The sequence below is a fragment of the Gallus gallus genome, chromosome 12 (genome assembly GCF_016699485.2).
Source record: "Gallus gallus isolate bGalGal1 chromosome 12, bGalGal1.mat.broiler.GRCg7b, whole genome shotgun sequence".
In the NCBI taxonomy this organism is placed as follows: Eukaryota; Metazoa; Chordata; class Aves; order Galliformes; family Phasianidae; genus Gallus; species Gallus gallus.
In genome coordinates this window covers 13,327,323-13,344,605 of record NC_052543.1, presented here as the reverse complement: position 1 = coordinate 13,344,605, position 17,283 = coordinate 13,327,323, and the positions used below count along the sequence as shown (strand labels likewise).

Genomic DNA, 17,283 nt, shown 5'->3' with positions numbered 1-17,283 from the left:
TAGCATTGCAATGACTGAGTGGGACCAACAGCCAAAAAGCCACTGAAGAAGGATCGAGAGGAATGCCCCAGTAGTCACACAAGCCCAGAGGGACATGCATGGTCCTTCCACTGCTGCCATTGAGCAGCCTGGGCTGTGGGTGCACACGGTTGGTCAGCTGTCATGGGCTGTCAGCTGTAATTCAGCCGAGCTTCTGGCCCATGGGATGGATGCAAACATCAGGCACAAGGAGTTGGGAATCTCTAATCTGTATTTTTTTTTCCTGGCCGATCAAGTTGCTCTGAGAGCAGAATTGGTCTTCCTTTGGGAAATGAGACCCAGCATCAACGCGTTGCTCTCTCCTCCCCTTGCCGTACCCCTGGAACACCTTGAATTCAAGGCTTCATTTCAAAGCTGCCTTTCAGCATTGCAAAACAAGCCGGTGTCTCAGACAAAGAGAGGAGCCAGCCGGCGTTCGGGGTTTCCTTGTGCCGTGTGTGTCACAGTTTTAAATAGATTTGCCCTGCTTGGATTGGTTCTGGTTGGAAAGCGAGTACTGAAATGAGAGGTCATAGGGGAGAGTTACTATGGTAATTGAGTAGTATCACCAGTAGTTTTGCTCTTATGAGCATTAAAGCACATAATAATAGACAAACAACAGTGGTTAAAGCAAGCAGGTAGGATTACTATGTTCTTTTGTCAGAAGTATATAATGTCTCGTAGTCAGTTTTAAAGACTTCTCAACCCCCAAATCCACCCAGCAGTCACCTGCTGAGTAATTTTGTATGCCTAATCTCTAGCCCTTAACTACAAGCTTTCTGCTAATTTGAGGCAAATGGGTATTTTTGACACTAAATAGGGCAGTAAAGAATCCCTGACCTAGAAAAACTCCATTTCGAGGCACTGAGAGCAGAAAAATATTCTTTCAGCATCCCTGTGAGACCTTTGCAATGACATAAAATAGCTTTGACTACACTGTGTTGCAGCCTTCGATTAATGGTTTGCAGAAACTTGCTGAACATCCCCACTACAACTTCCCCCATAAAACTTGTCACTTCAGATTGCCATCAGCCACCACAACAATAATCATTTCATGCCTATTGCTAATTGCAAGCACAGCTGAGGCTCAGCGGGGTGCTCTTGCACAGTCCCAGGCCTTTATACCAGCCTCAATCTGTTGTATGGCACTTGTTCACACACAAAAAAACTACCAGTAAAGGCAGAAAGAGGCAGAGTCACAGGTTCCTTGTAATCCCTCTGCTACCCTGCTGACAGCCCAGCCCTATAAGCATTCCTGGTTTTGTCCCGCTCTTTACAAAAGCTGAAGTGACCTTAAGCTACTAGTATGTAAGCTTTTGAATGAAGAATACAGCTCCTTCAGGTGCCTTAAGAAGCAGTGTTGCATCTGGCTTACGAGATTCTGTTTGCCGCACCCCTGGGGTGAGCTGCGGCTTCCTGTAACATGTAAAATATGAGTGTGAACTCAAGGTTCATGGCAAGGAACAGGAGGTCATGCTTCCATTCAGCTCGCACCAAAGAGAACGGGGGTTTGCAGATGTTCCTGGGTATGTGTAATGACACCACCTCCCGGAAAGCAGGAGCCCAGCACGGGGTTCTTTTTTTTTTGATGAAATGTGCCACACTCAGTGTGCTACTTGCAGATTTATTCATATCAATTTTTGCCATTTATATATTCAGAGACAAGCCTGCTATTTCGGCAACTTATTGATCATGCATTTGCATTCCAAAAGGAAGAAGGAAAAAACAGCGAGCCGATGGCTCGGGCAGGTTGGGATGCACGGGCAGCACTCACAGCCCTGCACTGCTTCTGCTGTTGGCTTGGAGCGTCCCAGCTGCCGCGATGCACCTGGCAGTAAGGGCTGCTGTGAGCAGGAGGGGCTAACCCCAAAGCGGGGTTACATTCCTGGCCGTGCAAACGGGACATCTGCTTGCTGTGACCAGGCTCTGGTGTCATCCTAAGGGCATTTGTTTGCATTTCTTCTGCTGTCACCCAGGAGCCATCCCTCGCCCTGCGCCCCTTGGGCTGAGTGCAGGTTATCTATGGGGATGGCAGATATCATCTGTAACAGGGCGGGCGGCTCTGGGTTAAAGTTGGGCTCCATGGACGCATGGGAGCATCACTCTTTAGGAGTCACAGTGAGTTCTGAGAAACACGTTTATACTTTGGTGCCTGGGAATGCATTGCAGCCCCATGGGAAGGACACGTTTGGGCCGTGCCTTCTGCACCTCGTGCATGGGGACGAGCCCCAAGGAGCCCCGTGTCCCAGGAGGACATCAGAGCCCACCAGTGTTGCACTCTTTTGTCTGAAATGATCTCGTTCCCATTCTGGAGCATTTGGCTTTGTTGTTGTTGTGGTTTTTTTTTAATAATATAATCATATGCAAATGTTATCCTCTTTGGAGGGTTAGTCATGAATCAGAGGGCTTGTGCGTCTTGTAGCACATTAACACTAGTGATAGCTAAAGGGAACATTTAATTTATGGGCTAACTTATTTTTATGAATATGCAGGGCTTAAATTCAGCAGTTGGTGCGTGCTCTATGAAGTGACGTGACGGTTTTGTGTATCAAGATCAATGAATTACACTTTGTCTTTTTTTCACAAAGCAGAAAGTCTTTGGAGTAACTCAGCTATGAGCTCCTTTCATGCCGCTGAGCAGTGTGCGAGGCTGAGCCCCCCGCGGGGTGGGATTCAGTTCTGTTCCTCATCTGTGCAGGTGTGTGTGGCACAGGACAGACATGGCAGGACCTGCCTCTGTCCCGTTCTGGGGCTGCACAGAGCTCCATGTCACAACTGAGGCCCCATCTGGCACCAGGACTGTAGGGACAGACAGTCACAGCCAACAGAGCTCCTTCTTTCCTCTCCAAATTAGCATCATTCATGCTCTTGGCACTTGCCAGGTCCCCATCCTGGAGATGAAGAGCCAACAGAAGTCTCAGCCCCAAGCTGGCCCAGCAGGAAATCACCGCCTGGCACGTCTTTGGTGGCTCTTCCATCCCTTTATTTCCTCCAATTTATTAAGAGGTGCTGTAGAAATAGAAGTACTGTTAGAACAGTGTTTGTAGCAATAAGAAGTTAATACTATTTTTTTCACCATCATGATATATTCAGCTCCCTGTGGCAGACAAGATACCAGTTCCTACATTGTACAGCTCTGGGCTGATGAGGCACAGTGTAAGTGCTATGCCATAAATCATAGAATAGCCCAAGTTGGAAGGGACCCATTAAGGATCATCGAGTCCAACTCAAGAAATACCGTAAAGGGGGAAATCTCTGCCCCATGCAGCATGCCAGGTCCTGGTGGGGGATGGCAACTACTGGGTGTGTTGTCTCTGGTTTGATAACCCAAGCCCACATTTTGGCTGCGTTGTGCTCTTCTAGCTTGTATTTGCTGTGCTCAGCCTTGCGTCAGCTCATGCACGTGGCATGCAGACACCGACACTGAGGAAACGGTGCAGTGATGGGAGGAAATAATGCCTGAGTCGAACCGATGCAAGGCTTTAGGTTAGTTAGGAAGAGGCTTCATTGCCAGCTAACCTGGATGGGGCTTGATTGGGATTTTTATAATTGGATCAATGTTTTTTTTTCCTCTTTAACTGGTTCTAGATAAATTTCCACAGCACTGCAGTACAGGGTTTTGATCTGTATATCTGCATGTATAAGAGTAAACAAGAGGACTGTTCCTGTGCATGCGGAGCTGTGATGGTCCCTGGGTGCAGCCCGTTTGGGAACCATCTGTGGTGCTGAGCACACGGAGAAGTGCTGTGGTCCTCACCACACCTGGTCCTGCTTCTGTGCCTCTCAAGGCGTGTGCCAGCCCCGCTCAGTGGGGCACTGAGTTGCATCCTGCACTGCAGGGCTGGCGGGCTGCTGCCACGCAGCTGCAAGCCTTTCTCACAGGCAGGCAGCAAAATTTCAGCCCCTGGAGGGGCCCTGCAAGCTCAGCAGCTTGAAGCAAGATCATTTGCTTGCTGCTTTGCCATCTTTCATAACCACGAGGCCAAAACCAAAGCATTTCCCGCGCTGCTCCCATAGATGCCTGCACCATCACACCCTTGCCCTGCAGCTCCCCAGGGCTGCTCAAGGCGACAAGCTGGCGGTAAGTACCTGAGTGTGGTCCTACAGGCAGGGCTGTGCTCGCTGGGGCAGGGAACGGGTTAAAAACTGGACTGGGCCAAACTCCCACCACTGCTGCCAAGTCAAGTCAATGGCAAAATAGGATTACAGAAACCGCACAGCATTGCTGGTGGCCGCTGCCCCCGAGAATGAGATTTGCTGTGGTTGTTACTCAAAATTAAAAGCTCGTGCATGGAAAATCTGTGTAAAAGAGGGTGCCTGTCTCCCCCAGAAGTCTGTCACATCCCATTAGTGGGCTGGCGGTGGGGAAGGTTGGTCCCGCTGTGCGCTCGCTTGCAGGGCGCGGGTGCTGGAGAAGTGCTGTCTCTCTTGCAGCAATGGTACACCAGCTCCATGAACGTCGTCTGCACCTGGCTGACGGACCGCATGGACCTGCAGCTGCACATCTACCAGCTGAAAACGCTCATTAGGATAGTGAAGGTAACAGCTGCTGTGCTTTCGTGAGCATCTTGCTGCTGAAAGGGGCGCGCGCGTGTGTGTGTGCAGTGTGTTCTGACGGTACAAAATGCAGTCCTTCGTTCAGATGCTTAAAAATGAAGAAATGTATCAGATGGATAAGCAGGAACTTGAAATGCACGTGCATGCAAAACATGCGTGGAAGTAAGCTCAGAGTAACTGCTTGCATGAGAAGAGGGGAAATAGTGCTATTCAGCCCTACGTGTACAAAAAGCACACTGAAACCGCTGCTCTCCGGTGCTCACATGGGTTAAATCCAGCCCAACTTCTTTTAACACTGTTTTCCTAGAAACACACAAGCCCGCCTATGGCTTGTGATTATCGTCAGAATGCAAATGAGGATTGTTCTCATAGCTAATTGAAGTTGTTTCTTTTACAATGGGTGTATATAATCAACTCTTAAGAGATCCCAAAGGTGAGATAACATACCCTGAAAGTAACGTTTCTTTCTTTGAGTGCACGTGTGTGTGTACGTGCGTGTCTTGGGCTAATGGTAATTATTTCAGTGTGAAATCACAGTGGTTTACATGAAATAATAAGATCACAGAAGGGGGTAAATATATTTTTGATCATTTTAGGTTCTATCTAATGCTTTTTTGGTCTAGTATTTTATAATGTTTATGGTCTCGTGTGCAGTGAACACATTGGAGGCATGAATAAATGAAAACTGAGCAGTATTAGTGCGCTTTTCATAACTGAAAACAACAGCACAGGCAAATGATTTCTCCTCGTCAGCTAGCTGAGGAAGGCTTTCTTCCTTGAGCTTTATTTTTACCAATATTACTCTCAGAAGCAGCTACAACACATCCAAGGACCTTCTGGAAGCGTATAGCAGTAAATAGTTTCCGCGCAGAGCACAGAGCATAATGAATGGCACTCAGAGGCCAGAGTTTTATCTCACAGGGTCAAGAAGTTTTAAAACATAAATAGAAATGCAAGGAAATTAAGCGCAGTAATGAGGGAAGTACAGCTGACTGTGGAAATGCAACTCCAGCTTCAGAATAAGGCGAAGAAAGAGAGATTTGAGGAATGCATGCCGTGTGCTAATCTTTATACATGAACTGTTTTCTCTGGTATCCTGGACTTAGCCTAGTTAAACTCAGTATTGTAGGCAAGTTTATTTAATGCAGAGCATTCCAGGAACATGTAATCATCACGTCTGCAGCAATAGGCAGTAAGCGTTGTGCTGCGTGAAGAAAAATAACTTCAATTACAGGCAGCTGAATGCATCTAGAAGCCAGGACAGTTGCTTTGAGTCACACTATACTGCTTTGAGACCCCAGCATGCCTTATGGAAAGCTCCATCCCTGCCTCTTAGAGCGGTGGCCCCAAAGCATAGGGACACAGGGACACAGGGGCACAGGCTTGCTCCCATGGCAAAGCCGGGGAGCCAGGAGCAGCCTGAGCTCTGTGCTGTCTCCTCCTCTCATGCCTCTCTCCTCTTTAGAAAACATACCGGGATTTCCGATTGCAAGGCGTGCTGGACTCCACCTTGAACAGCAAAACCTACGAGACCATTCGGAACCGGCTGACAGTAGAGGAGGCCACGGCGTCGGTCAGCGAGGGCGGAGGGCTCCAGGGGATCACCATGAAGGACAGCGATGAGGAGGACGAAGAGGATGACTAGGGCAGCTGGCCCGGCGTCCGTGCATGTACCTCGTCCATAACTCAGTTAGCCACATTAGGAATTCTTCTGTCAGCTCTAAATGCCCATGAGAAGTTTACCAATACAAATGCCATGTTAGCTGTGTGGTAATAAGGTTAGCACCTCTCTTCGATTCATTGGTTTCCTGATTTCATATCTGTATGTTCATAAGCAATATGGAGCACCATTGTTTAATACTGTTAATGGAAAATTACATAGAAAACATACTAGGTGTGTCCCTGTTATAATTAAACAATGCTTCATTAATGTACTGTATATACATTGATGGTAAATTGTTGTGAAGATGAGTGAATCGAGTCCTTTCATCTCTTTGTTTCTCTTCTGTGGATGCCAACTGCTTAAAATTAATAAATAAATAAAAAACCAGCTTTGTTTTTAAAAGAAAAATGAGGCAATTACAAATGATTTTTTGTTCTCTCTGTTCATTTAAAAACCAGAAAACAAACAAACCCAGACAGCCGTTTGAATCATTCTGCATCCTTGTTAATATCCCAGGCTCTTCCCTTCAATATGCAGTTAACTCCATGAAGGCTACATCCCAAAGGATTAGTCATTCTAATTGCCACACCAGATTAATCCTATCATTATGGATATATCATGCCACATTACAAGTCCAAAGCAGTTGTTTTATGTTGACATTTGCTCCTCTAAATGTTACACTTTTGTTTAAATCTCAAATAACCGTGTATGTACAAAGACAACTTTAATTACAACCTTAGACTATACAAATGTGTTTATAATTATATATTGAATATTTATTTCAGTAGATTGTAACCATAATTTACAACTCCTCTGTTCAACAATGGTTTTTATATATGTCATGTACATTGCATTTTGAGCAGTAACTGCATGTCCATCAATCCCCCTTCCGGAGCTCTTCTTTCTGTGTAAAATAGTGATAATCCATCTTGCTTTTTTTGCCTTATACAAGCCGACAGTTGTAAAAGTGTGAGAACTGTGGCTTCTCAATAAATAACTATTCAGATGTCCTAAGAATAAATTATGGAGTCTTTTTATGTCTGCCTTAGAAAAAAATAATAATAACAAGCTGAGATGTAAGAGCCCCCACCTCTCAGAATAAAGGCATTTTCTTTTCTCATGGGTGTTTTTATAGTTTATTAATTTAGAAGATGGTTTCCCAATTTATTCCCAAAGGTCAGGGTGGGACCATGCTGTGTATTCCCCAGGTACACAAGCATTTTGACTATCACCACCCCAGTTGTTTCCACCATTATCTGCACACTGCACCCTGTCACCTGTCTTTGGATGTCTAATTGATGGTCTGTTGTGGTACAGCCCCCACAATTACACGGTCATTAGCCTTGCCCGACACTTACCTCACACAAATAGGCTTCAGTTTGTATCTTCTCCTGAAGAAGCCAATGGCAGCAGCCTGCAGGGCATTTACAAACACTGGGTACGTGGGCAGACTCCCAGCTGAAACTGAAAAGCAGGCAAGAGAGAAGCAGAAGAGCTGACATCCTTCACCCCCACAGGTGGCAACCTGTTGCCACCCTGGGGAATGAGGACATGACTTCACCACCCACAAATAAATGACAGGCATATGCTGGAGAGCATCCTGCCTGGCATAAGGAAGCATCAAACTAAAGCATCTTCCAGTGCCCAGGAGTCACAGACAATCCCCAGACAATGGGAAGAGATGGAAGGTATTGGGTCCCAGTTGAGGCTGGGATGGCTGTGGAGCCCTACAGTGCTGGGTTTGGGTCCTTCTTCTCCATGGCAGAGTTCACCCAAAGCTCTTAACTGCTGGGTTAACTGGGTTAACTGCTGCCCCACCTGGATTGCCATGCCTGACACGTCCAACACCCACCTGCCCATGGTGACCTGTGTGCACCACCTTCTGGGGACAGGGACATCAGTGGATTCTTTGCTCCCAGTGGGTGGAAGCCATGTACAATCAGCAGCACTTGCATGTGATAAGCCATGTGATGCACTAGTATAGAGAAGCTACGAACCCCTACTGTAACCCAACAGATCACTTAGTGATTTTTGCCCACAGTGGAGACAGAGGGGAGAAGTACCTCTGGGGACCACAGCCTTATAGACTTATCTATCTATCAATCTGTCTATTTTTAGGGACATGATTCAGTGGACACAGTGGCGATGGGTTGGTGGTTGGACTATGTGATCTTAGAGGTCTTTTCCAACCTTAATGATTCTAAGATTCTATCCTGATCTCTCTATGCTCAGAGCCTTGAAGCACACCCTGAAGCCCACCTCAAGCCGAGCTCCTGAGCTTTGCTTATGCACACTCATGTCCTCTTCTTGCTCTCCTTCTCCTGCCCCAGATACTGCTACGAATGGCTTCAGCTTCAAGAGGAGGCAATGGGAAGACTTTACTTGGGGCGCTCAACAGAGCAGCAGCAAAAAGCACCAGGGAAGATCCAAATTTGCAGCTCCGCTCCCGGTCATGCAGAGCACAGTGAGGGAAGCAGCTTGATTCTGCTCTGGAGCAGGCTCCCCCTATTTTTTTTAATACATGAAATATTGGGCAAAAACACAGCCCACTTCCACCTGCCACCTTTAAAAACAGTGAGCCCTGCTCAGTTTTTTGAATGAAGACCGTGGGTGCAGCCTTCAGGAGCTGCTCCCTGCTGCACATCACTCCACACAGGTGCTTCCCTGAGATGGCAGTGATGGACACATGTCTCTGGGTTTCTGTCATCAGAAAGGATCCTGTGACAGCTTTTCACATGTCCTCAAACCCCAGCACAGCAGCTCAGAGACTTTGCAATAACCCTGAGAATACTGTAGGCTTGAGCACCGCCACAACAAGGAAGCATCCAAAATGGTTTGGTGTTGTCTGAACAATATAAGCCTGGGCTTAAAGCCCCCATTGGTCAAGCACTATGGTTTGATTTGGCTTCAGGCTCCTGTAGGGCAAAGCTGCAGCTTGGGCAGCATCTAAAAGGCTTTGCTGATGGATGGGAGCACTCTGGCAAACCCAGCTAGGAAATGCAAAGGTCTGCTGCTTGTTTCACTTCAACCCATCGCTGCGACGGAACAAGATCCAACAGTCAAAGGACTTTCTGCCAGTACAACTGCACCTCGATGAAGAATCTGCCAGTACAGTTATGTCAATCAGTTTTGGGGAAAGAGGAAAATTTCATTCCTCTGCCAGCAAAATTTTAAATGATAGATCAGGCCAAAACTTCTCTCATATTTACAGAGAAGTCCAGCGAAAATATCCTTTGACAGACTTACTTAAAGCATGTGGCATGGAGACTGAAAATGCTATCAACTATTTGACTGACAAGTGTCAGCAGCTGTTCATCCAATTTGTTTTATATTTCAGCAACTAACAGATTCTTTCCCCTCTGCTGTAAAGCATGTCTCTTGGCCCATAGGCATCTTAGAAATTGCTTTTCTGCCTCTCCAGTGACCAAAACGTCAAAAATATTAGAAGACAATTTGGTTTCAGAAGCATAAATAGGCACGCAGCTAAGCAGAGATGATTTTGTCAGTGTTCAGTCTGTGTTCTTTTTTAAAAAGTCACAGCAAACCTAAGGCAAAAATTACTCCTCTAAGCTTTAAAAAAAAATGCCAAAGCAAACAAAGCCCCCAATAAATCAGTACAGGTTAAACCACAGAGGAAAAAAGGACTTATGGAATGGCCAAGCAGAACACTATTCAGCTATATTGCACCCTCCACACTTTGTGAAGTTCAATGCTATGACTGCCATCACCAGTTTTTGCTCAGAAAACATCTCCGTGGTGTCACGATCCAACACGGCCACCTTCTTGTCAAGCTGAGGAGAGTCCCCCACACCATTCACAAAGCTCAGCCTCCTTCCTCTTAGCTCCAGCAATGCCTCCAGGACCTATCTGATGCCTGAGTCCATATAAGATAAGTTACAATTACTGAATTACAAGAGAAGTTACAATGACAAATTACAATTCTGAACTTGTGTAGCTATAAAGTCGGTGTGACACCTCTCCCCATTGAGCTGCATTCAGCGGTGTTCTCTTTATCCAAAGTGCACTGAGGTTCCTGAGCTGAACACAGAGTGCTATTTTCTTCAGCTGTTCTACAAGATACATATTCCATTGCAAGTTGTAAATCTGCATTTGTTGTAACTATGCAAAATATGGGAGAAAAAAAGTGCAGAGATTATATGCAATCTGCCAGCAGAGTTGTGTGCCATGAGGAAAATGCCTCACAGGTCAAAACAAAGAAAAACACTGAGCAACAAATTAGTTGCAGGCAGTAGCTAATATGGAGATCAAAAGATTAAAATCAACATGCAACGATGAAATCACTGGAATAATAGGAGCACTTAAGAAGATTAAGTCAATAACAGAGTCCAGCAGTAAAAAAAATAAGATTTTGATTATACTATAAAATTTGATATTGGGAGAGCAAAAGCAATTACAACCACGACATGCTTTGCTCTCCCCGCCTTAGACCATTTTGGCTCATTTCCTATGCAAGGAATACAGTTGTTGAAATAAACAGAAATGTTATGACTCGAGTGCTCGATTCAAAAACAAACCAGGTGGTCAGATCAGATTGGGGACTGACAAGAGGGGTCTGCGCAGCGAGGACTTGTTGCAGATCCTGGAGGACGCGACAGCTGGGGGGGAACAAAGGCTGTCCTGCTTAGGACTGCGTTCAGCTGATCCCAGGGGTCCGGCCCAGGCTGTCAGAGCCTCCCATAGGCACAGGAGCCACAGCCACCTTCAGCAGGGACACGGGTCAGCCAGCACACAGCCCAAGCGGGATTGGAAAGGACCGCTGATGGGTGGCTAAAGCTCACTGCAACACACCTGCCTTCAGTGGAACCAGCCAGTAGGGAGGGATGAGCCATTCTGGCTGTGGGATGCAGGCACCAGAAGTCTGAGAGCCCCCTGGGGCACTGTGATGCTCTGCGTTGTGCTAAGAGCTGGAGCAGCTCTCTGCACCGCACAGCTGATGGGTCACCCATGTTTCTCTACATTGCTTTGTTCAGCATCACCAGCCCCACTGCCACCCCCAACTCCAAAATCACAACCTCAGCTCGTAATTAAATCAAATAAATAAATTGCTGGGTATTTTCATGGAATTTGTGGGTGTTCATGAGCATTTGGGGAATACTTGGGTCACACACTGAAGTTTTTTCCTGCAATAAGCAGGTCTGCACTTCCAGTTTGAGCTGCTGGGGGAACGTTTCAGTGGTTCTTTGAGCTCACGTCCTGTGATGCTGAAATCACAGACACAAAAACAGATTCTTGATGTGAAGGGTTGCAAAGCAACAGCTCCACCTCCCAGCCACCATCAGCCCAAGCAAAGGCAAATGTAAATATTGACCAATATGACCCATGGTACAGCCAGTTGGACGAGTGGGGAGCTGCAAAATGACTGCAGGAATGGCAGCTGCAATTGGCTTTGGAAAGGTTCTCCCTCTGATTTTTTTTCCTTTGAAAAGCATGGAATTTTGAAAATGAGATGTTTCTCTACCTCATTAAGAAGAGAATAATTCAAAACACGTGGGGGTTGTCCCACTTATCCTTTTTTTTTTTTTTTTGGCCATCCTTCTTTCAAGTGAAAAAGGGAAGGAATGGAAACACAAAACGGGAGTGGGCTTCTACCCATTCTCACTGCTTTTTGCTCCTTTTTCTGAGATGTTTTCAGTAGGAAAGTGTGAACAAGGCCATCCCCCCATTATATTCTCCTTCTCTACTTCCTCCCACCTTTTATCCTAAATAGCAAATACAGGAAAAAAAAAAAAAAAAAGAAAATTTTAAAGCTCCCACTCTTTCCAAATGAAAAAGTACCACATTTCAAAACACTGCAAAGGGACATCTTTCAGTTTCAGTTATCAGAGATGAAACACAGCGTTGACCCACTACTGCAATGTGAGAATGACTCTTTCAAGCAGTAAGGATGGCCATCACCCTGCAGCATCTCCTTCCTTCCCTCGCTGGCCAGGTGAGCTCCTGGCACAGGGAAGATGCCATTGACTCTTGGAGCACAGCAGTCCAGCAGAGGGACCTTCACCCACGGTGCTACCACTCCTCACAGCAGCATTTGGGGCACAGAGCCCGGTCGGGATTGAGCCGTTCGTAACCATTCCTGTTGACAGCAAACTAGAATAGGTTCTGGCTCACACTCCCCGAGCTACGGAAGGAGGAATGAGCAGAGAAAGGAGTTCATTCAACTGCTTCTGTTTGGCAGCTCTGCAGGACTCTCAGCATGCACAGAAAGGGATGTGGCAAGTGGGGAGGTGCCATTTTTAGAATTACATAAGCCGCTCTGATTGCCATCAGGGCACTGTACGTGCAGTTGGTTCCATGGTGTTTTACCAACCGCTCTGCACTGGGGCTACTGCCGCAGCTTTAGGAGCAGGTCAGGTACCAGCTCCTTCAATTACATACAGGTTAAAAATGCCAGTGCTTCTGTGCCATCACTGGCAAAGGCAACCAGCCACTGCGCTCCCAAAACCCCATTGTGCTTGCTTTGGGACCCACTCAGTGCCCCAAAACCTAATTACAATGTCCCATTATGCTTCATTACAAAGGGGCAAGCAGTCAAACAGGTAAGTGCATCCTCACCCAGCTCAGCCTTTGTTCTCCTGATAGCCCAATTTGTGTCTCACTAATTTGTCCTAAAAGAGTCTGAGCACTGCAAAAGGAACTCCAGATAAACACCTTGGGCCATCCCTGGGCAGTGCCTGGAGGCTACAGCTGCTGCACTGCTCAGAGGGCAGCACCACAGCCCTGCTCCCCTGCAGCCCAGCACCACCCTCGGCCCTGCACTGCTGCACCTGGCACAAAGCCACCGAGACACAATGCCACAAAGTCTCAAAGCCACAAAGATTCAAAGATATGGAACCACAAAGCCATGGAGCCACTTCAGAAGCTGCCTCTTGACTGGCAAGGGCAGCCCCATCCTGAGAACCGAGAGCTGGCCATATGATTTCATAGAGTGAATGCCTGGGGTAATTTTCCATAAATCCTCATATTTAAGGATCTTTTACTAGCTACTCCTCAGCTCTTCCTTGAGCTTCACATCTTGCACTGACAGCAAAGATGTGCCATAGCTCTGAAACCACAGATAAATTTACCTTTCCAAAGATCTTCCTTGACAGACTGCATTTTGCAGAGAGAGTACAGGAATAATCCCAAAACTTATCTGTGAAAAGCTGAAAACTGACCAACTTTGTCAGAACACAACTATACCACAGTGGGAACATTTTCTACAACGATGGGAATGAAGAAAAAGAGCAAAAGTAATTTGGAGTGACCCACATGGTAATCCTTATCCATTGTACTGCAAAACGATGAAGCAGAAAAGCAAAGGTTCTATGGATGGATAAAGAAGGAGAAATGATCAAGGATGATTAAGCATTTAAGCAATAGGTAAACATATGTTAAAAAAACCCAACAAAGTGGCTATAAATTTAACCTACGTGGGCAAGGTGTCTCTTGAGTAGGAATGTGGCCCTGTGTACATATGACATGGGTTTCGCCCTGCTTAACCTGGTAGTGAAAATAAGGTGGTGACATCAGGAGCAGATTTGGACCCTGAGTGGGTCTGCTCTGCACGGAGTGGCCTCACCTTGATCACCGTGCGCCGTTTGGGCACCACAAAATAAGAACATAAAACGATCACAGAAATCCCAGTGGAGGGCTACAGATATGGGGAAGGGCCTGGAGGGAAGAATGTACGAGGAGTGGCTGAGGTCCTTTGGTTCGTTCAGCCCAGAGAAGTAGGGGCTGAAGGGAGGCCTTGTGGCAGCCTGCAGCCCCCTCATGGCTGCAGGGAGAGCTGGAGATGAGCTCTGCTCTCTGGAGACAGCGACAGGGCCAGAGGGGACAACATGGAGCTGCATCAGGGGAGGGTCAGGTGGGGGTTAGGGAAAGGTTCTTCACCAGAGGGCAGTGGGCATGGAAGGGGCTTCCCAGGGCAGTGGGCACAGCACCAACATGCTGGAGTTCAGCGGGGTTGAGCACTGCTCTCAGCCATAGGGTTTGGGGTGATCCTGTACGGGGCCTGGAGTTGGACTCAGTGCTCCTTGCACCTCGGGGTAATCTAGGATAGGATGATCCTGTTCTAATTGCCCGGGCTGATGGCTCACTCGGGTGCCTTTCATATTCCGCTATTAGAAAAGAAAAAGAAAAAAAGAAAAGAAAAAAAAGAAAAGAAAAAAAAAAGCATTAAAAAAATACGTACACTTCTGTGTATATACACTTCTGTGTATATAGACACCTAATGCAAAGCAGCGCAGAAATCAAAGCCACAATTTCCGAAAGAGATCGAAGCGTAACGCTAACAACTTCGGGCAGCTTCCGCTGCGGAGTTTAAGCAGCTGCCACGATAAATAACGAGGAGAATCCCAGGTTATCTCCCAGCGGAGCAGAACACGGCCGTGCAGGAGGGGTCGGACCGCGGGATGCCGGGCGGCCGTCGGGGGCGGTGGGACGCGGTCCGTTCGTTTGGTTGCTGGAGGCGGCGGGGGCACCGCTGGAGGATTTCGATGTCAGCGCCCGAGGAGCGTTTGGGGCCGGGGCTGCGGGGTGAGGCTGTTCCCAGCGTGAAAATTGGCTGTGGGTTCAAAAGGGGAGGAAAGGCAGAGAGGTTTGGGCACGGAGTCGGGCCGCCCTGTCGGGCCGGGCACCGGGAGTCGTTTTTCTCGAGAGGCAGACGCAGAAATAATAACAATAATAATAACAACTGTAAATAATAACTGTAAATAAATGCGTGTGTTGAGAACGGCTTTGCGGTGCGCCTTTCCCAGAGGAAAAAAAAAAAAAAAAAAAAAAAAAAAACCTCAAACCATTTCCCTCCTCCAAACGTTGGGGTGAGGGATGAAGCCTCCGACGGGGAGCAGCCGACAAGGAGAGGCGGAACGCGGCTCGAACCCCGCATCCCAGCCGACGTGCGGCCCCCCCCCCCGGCCCCCCAGAGCCGCTGACACCGGCCGGAGCTCGCCGTGCAAAGAGGGCGAAGGCGCGGCGGTGGGCAGGGCGCCGTGACTGGGGCAGCTGTATCAAAGTCAGTCATTTTTAATACGCTTGCCGGAACAGCAGAAGTCGAATCGATAGAGACAGCCTCCAGCTGTGCCTAAACCTGCGATTTCAATTAAAATACTGAGCTTCGATGCCTGGGTCTTAACCGCGATCCCAAAGCCCGGCCGCAGAAGGCATGCGGCACCCGGGCACGTCGCGGCCGGGAGCAGCGGTACGGCCCGGGCCGGCCCCGGACTCCGCGGGGGCTCCGCGAGGGCTTCCTCCGGGGCCGTGGGAAGGAGGCGGCCCCGGGGCTGTCGCTCGGGGTCCCCGCCGCGGCTCCTCAATCCCGGGGAGCCCCGAGGCCCGCGGGTCCCGCTGCGCCGGGCAGGGTGGGGTGCGGAGCGGAGAGCCGGGAGGGGGGCCGGGCCGGAGAGCACCCGGGCCCGGGAACGACGGCCCGGGAAGGGTGAGGGAGGCGCGGGGAAGCTGGCAGAGAGCTCCCGGCCCCGGCTCCGCAGCCCTCTTTTATCCTGCCCGAAATCATCTCGTTTACAGAAAATATTTGTTTGCACTATTAGTTGGTACTGGAGTTAATTACTCAACGTGTGAGCGGGGAGTAATATGGATAAAAGCAGCCCCAGTGTTTATTGTGTGGGTGAGCTGTTGAGCGGTGCTTGAATAAACTGCAATTAGGGTTAGATAGAGATTAATTAACATGTGAGTGGCAAGGTGTAAAATAGTTCCCAACCCTCCACTCAGTATAATCTGCAGGCGAGGAAAAGAAGTTTGTGGAGGCTAATTAAATACTTTGCTGAAGCCGACGAGCCCCGGCAGCGAGCGGAGCCCAGCCGCCTCCTGCCCGCCGCCGGGCTCGGGGCTCTCCCGCAGCCAAACGTCGGGATCGGATCGTCCCAAGAAGCGGGATGGCTCTCTCCATCCCTTACAACCACCGCTAGGGCAGGGACGTTGGCTCCGAGGACGGCGACAACCGATGCTGCAGATGCGGGATGACCCCTCGATGCCGGCGGTCCCCCCCGAGCCCGGGGCACAGCGCTCCGCTCCGCCCGCCGGGAGCCCACGGGCCGCCGCCGCTTTCAAAGTTTGTTTCTGCAGCATGTTGTGGTTTGCAGGTGAAAAAGCCGTCTGCAAACAGCCGCCAGCGAGCTGCCCCGGCGGGGAGAGGAGGCGCGGCTTTGTCAGAGCCGCACAAAACCGCCGAATTCCTCCAAACTTTCCTAGGCGTGCGAGGGAGGCGGAAATATATATATATATATATATATATATACACACACACACACAAGTATATATATATATATATATATATATATACACGAGTCTTTTCATTGCTTGCTTTATCTCTAGCCAGGCTCAATCTAAACCCCTCGCTCCCCCCTCCCTCCCCCCCCCCATCCCTCCCCAATCCCTTCCCCCGGCTAATCCTCCCCTTTATTTTAGAAACACACAAAACCAGGTTCCACGCAGCGCTATAGTGGCTCCCAGTGAAAGAGAATGGAGCGCTGTGAATCGCTGGGGGAGAATCGCTCGAGCTGAATGGCCCCGAGAGGGTCCTGCGGGGCCGGGCCCCTTCCCCCAGGTGGGCTCCCCAGCTCCGCTCCTCACATCGCGAGGGTTCTGCGAACCCTCCCCTCCCGCCCCAACTCCTTCTAATTAGAGAAGGGAAGGAAGGAAGCCCGGCACCCGGCCGCAATAATGTCGTGTATTTGGAGAGGGGGGAGCGGGAAGAGGGCAAGAAAATGATTAAAAGGGAAAGGGAGATGCACCCGCTTGCACGCTCAGGGATGCGGGCGCCTCTCGGGGTGAGCGTTTGCAAAGCTCCCGTTCGCAGCGCACGGCCGCTTTTCTCTTTTTGCCCCTTTTTACTTTTCTTTTCCCTTTCTTCTTCTTCTTTTTTTTTTTTTAAAGCAGCACAAACCCAACCCAGTCGACCCCCTCCGCGTTTATTTAAGGCTAATCACCAACCACTCTGCGAGGAGGGGGGGGGGGGGGGGTGGAATTAAACTTAGTTTAATTAACATTAATACACCGTCCTAATTAATGGGTTGGCTATTAAT

At 48.6% G+C, this 17,283-nt stretch overlaps 1 protein-coding gene and 1 long non-coding RNA gene across 25 annotated transcripts in view; one reads left to right on the top strand and one right to left on the bottom strand.

Annotated features, from left to right (window-relative positions):
- The window catches only part of CADPS (calcium dependent secretion activator), a 173,890-nt gene extending 166,532 nt beyond the window's left edge, over positions 1 to 7,358 (top strand). For all 24 annotated transcript variants that reach the window (XM_015293304.3, XM_040646341.2, XM_015293301.3 and 21 more), the window contains 2 exons: positions 4,453 to 4,557; positions 6,041 to 7,358. In XM_015293304.3, the coding sequence (XP_015148790.1) occupies positions 4,453 to 4,557; positions 6,041 to 6,220 (285 nt within the window). In that variant the 3' untranslated portion in view covers positions 6,221 to 7,358. The remainder of the gene's footprint in view (positions 1 to 4,452; positions 4,558 to 6,040) is intronic.
- On the bottom strand, positions 373 to 6,187 carry LOC121106597. The gene is made up of 2 exons (XR_005839191.2): positions 6,050 to 6,187; positions 373 to 3,027 (listed from the first exon to the last, which is right to left on the bottom strand). It is a non-coding gene; the product is annotated as an uncharacterized LOC121106597 (long non-coding RNA).
- Positions 7,359 to 17,283: the final 9,925 nt, after the last annotated feature.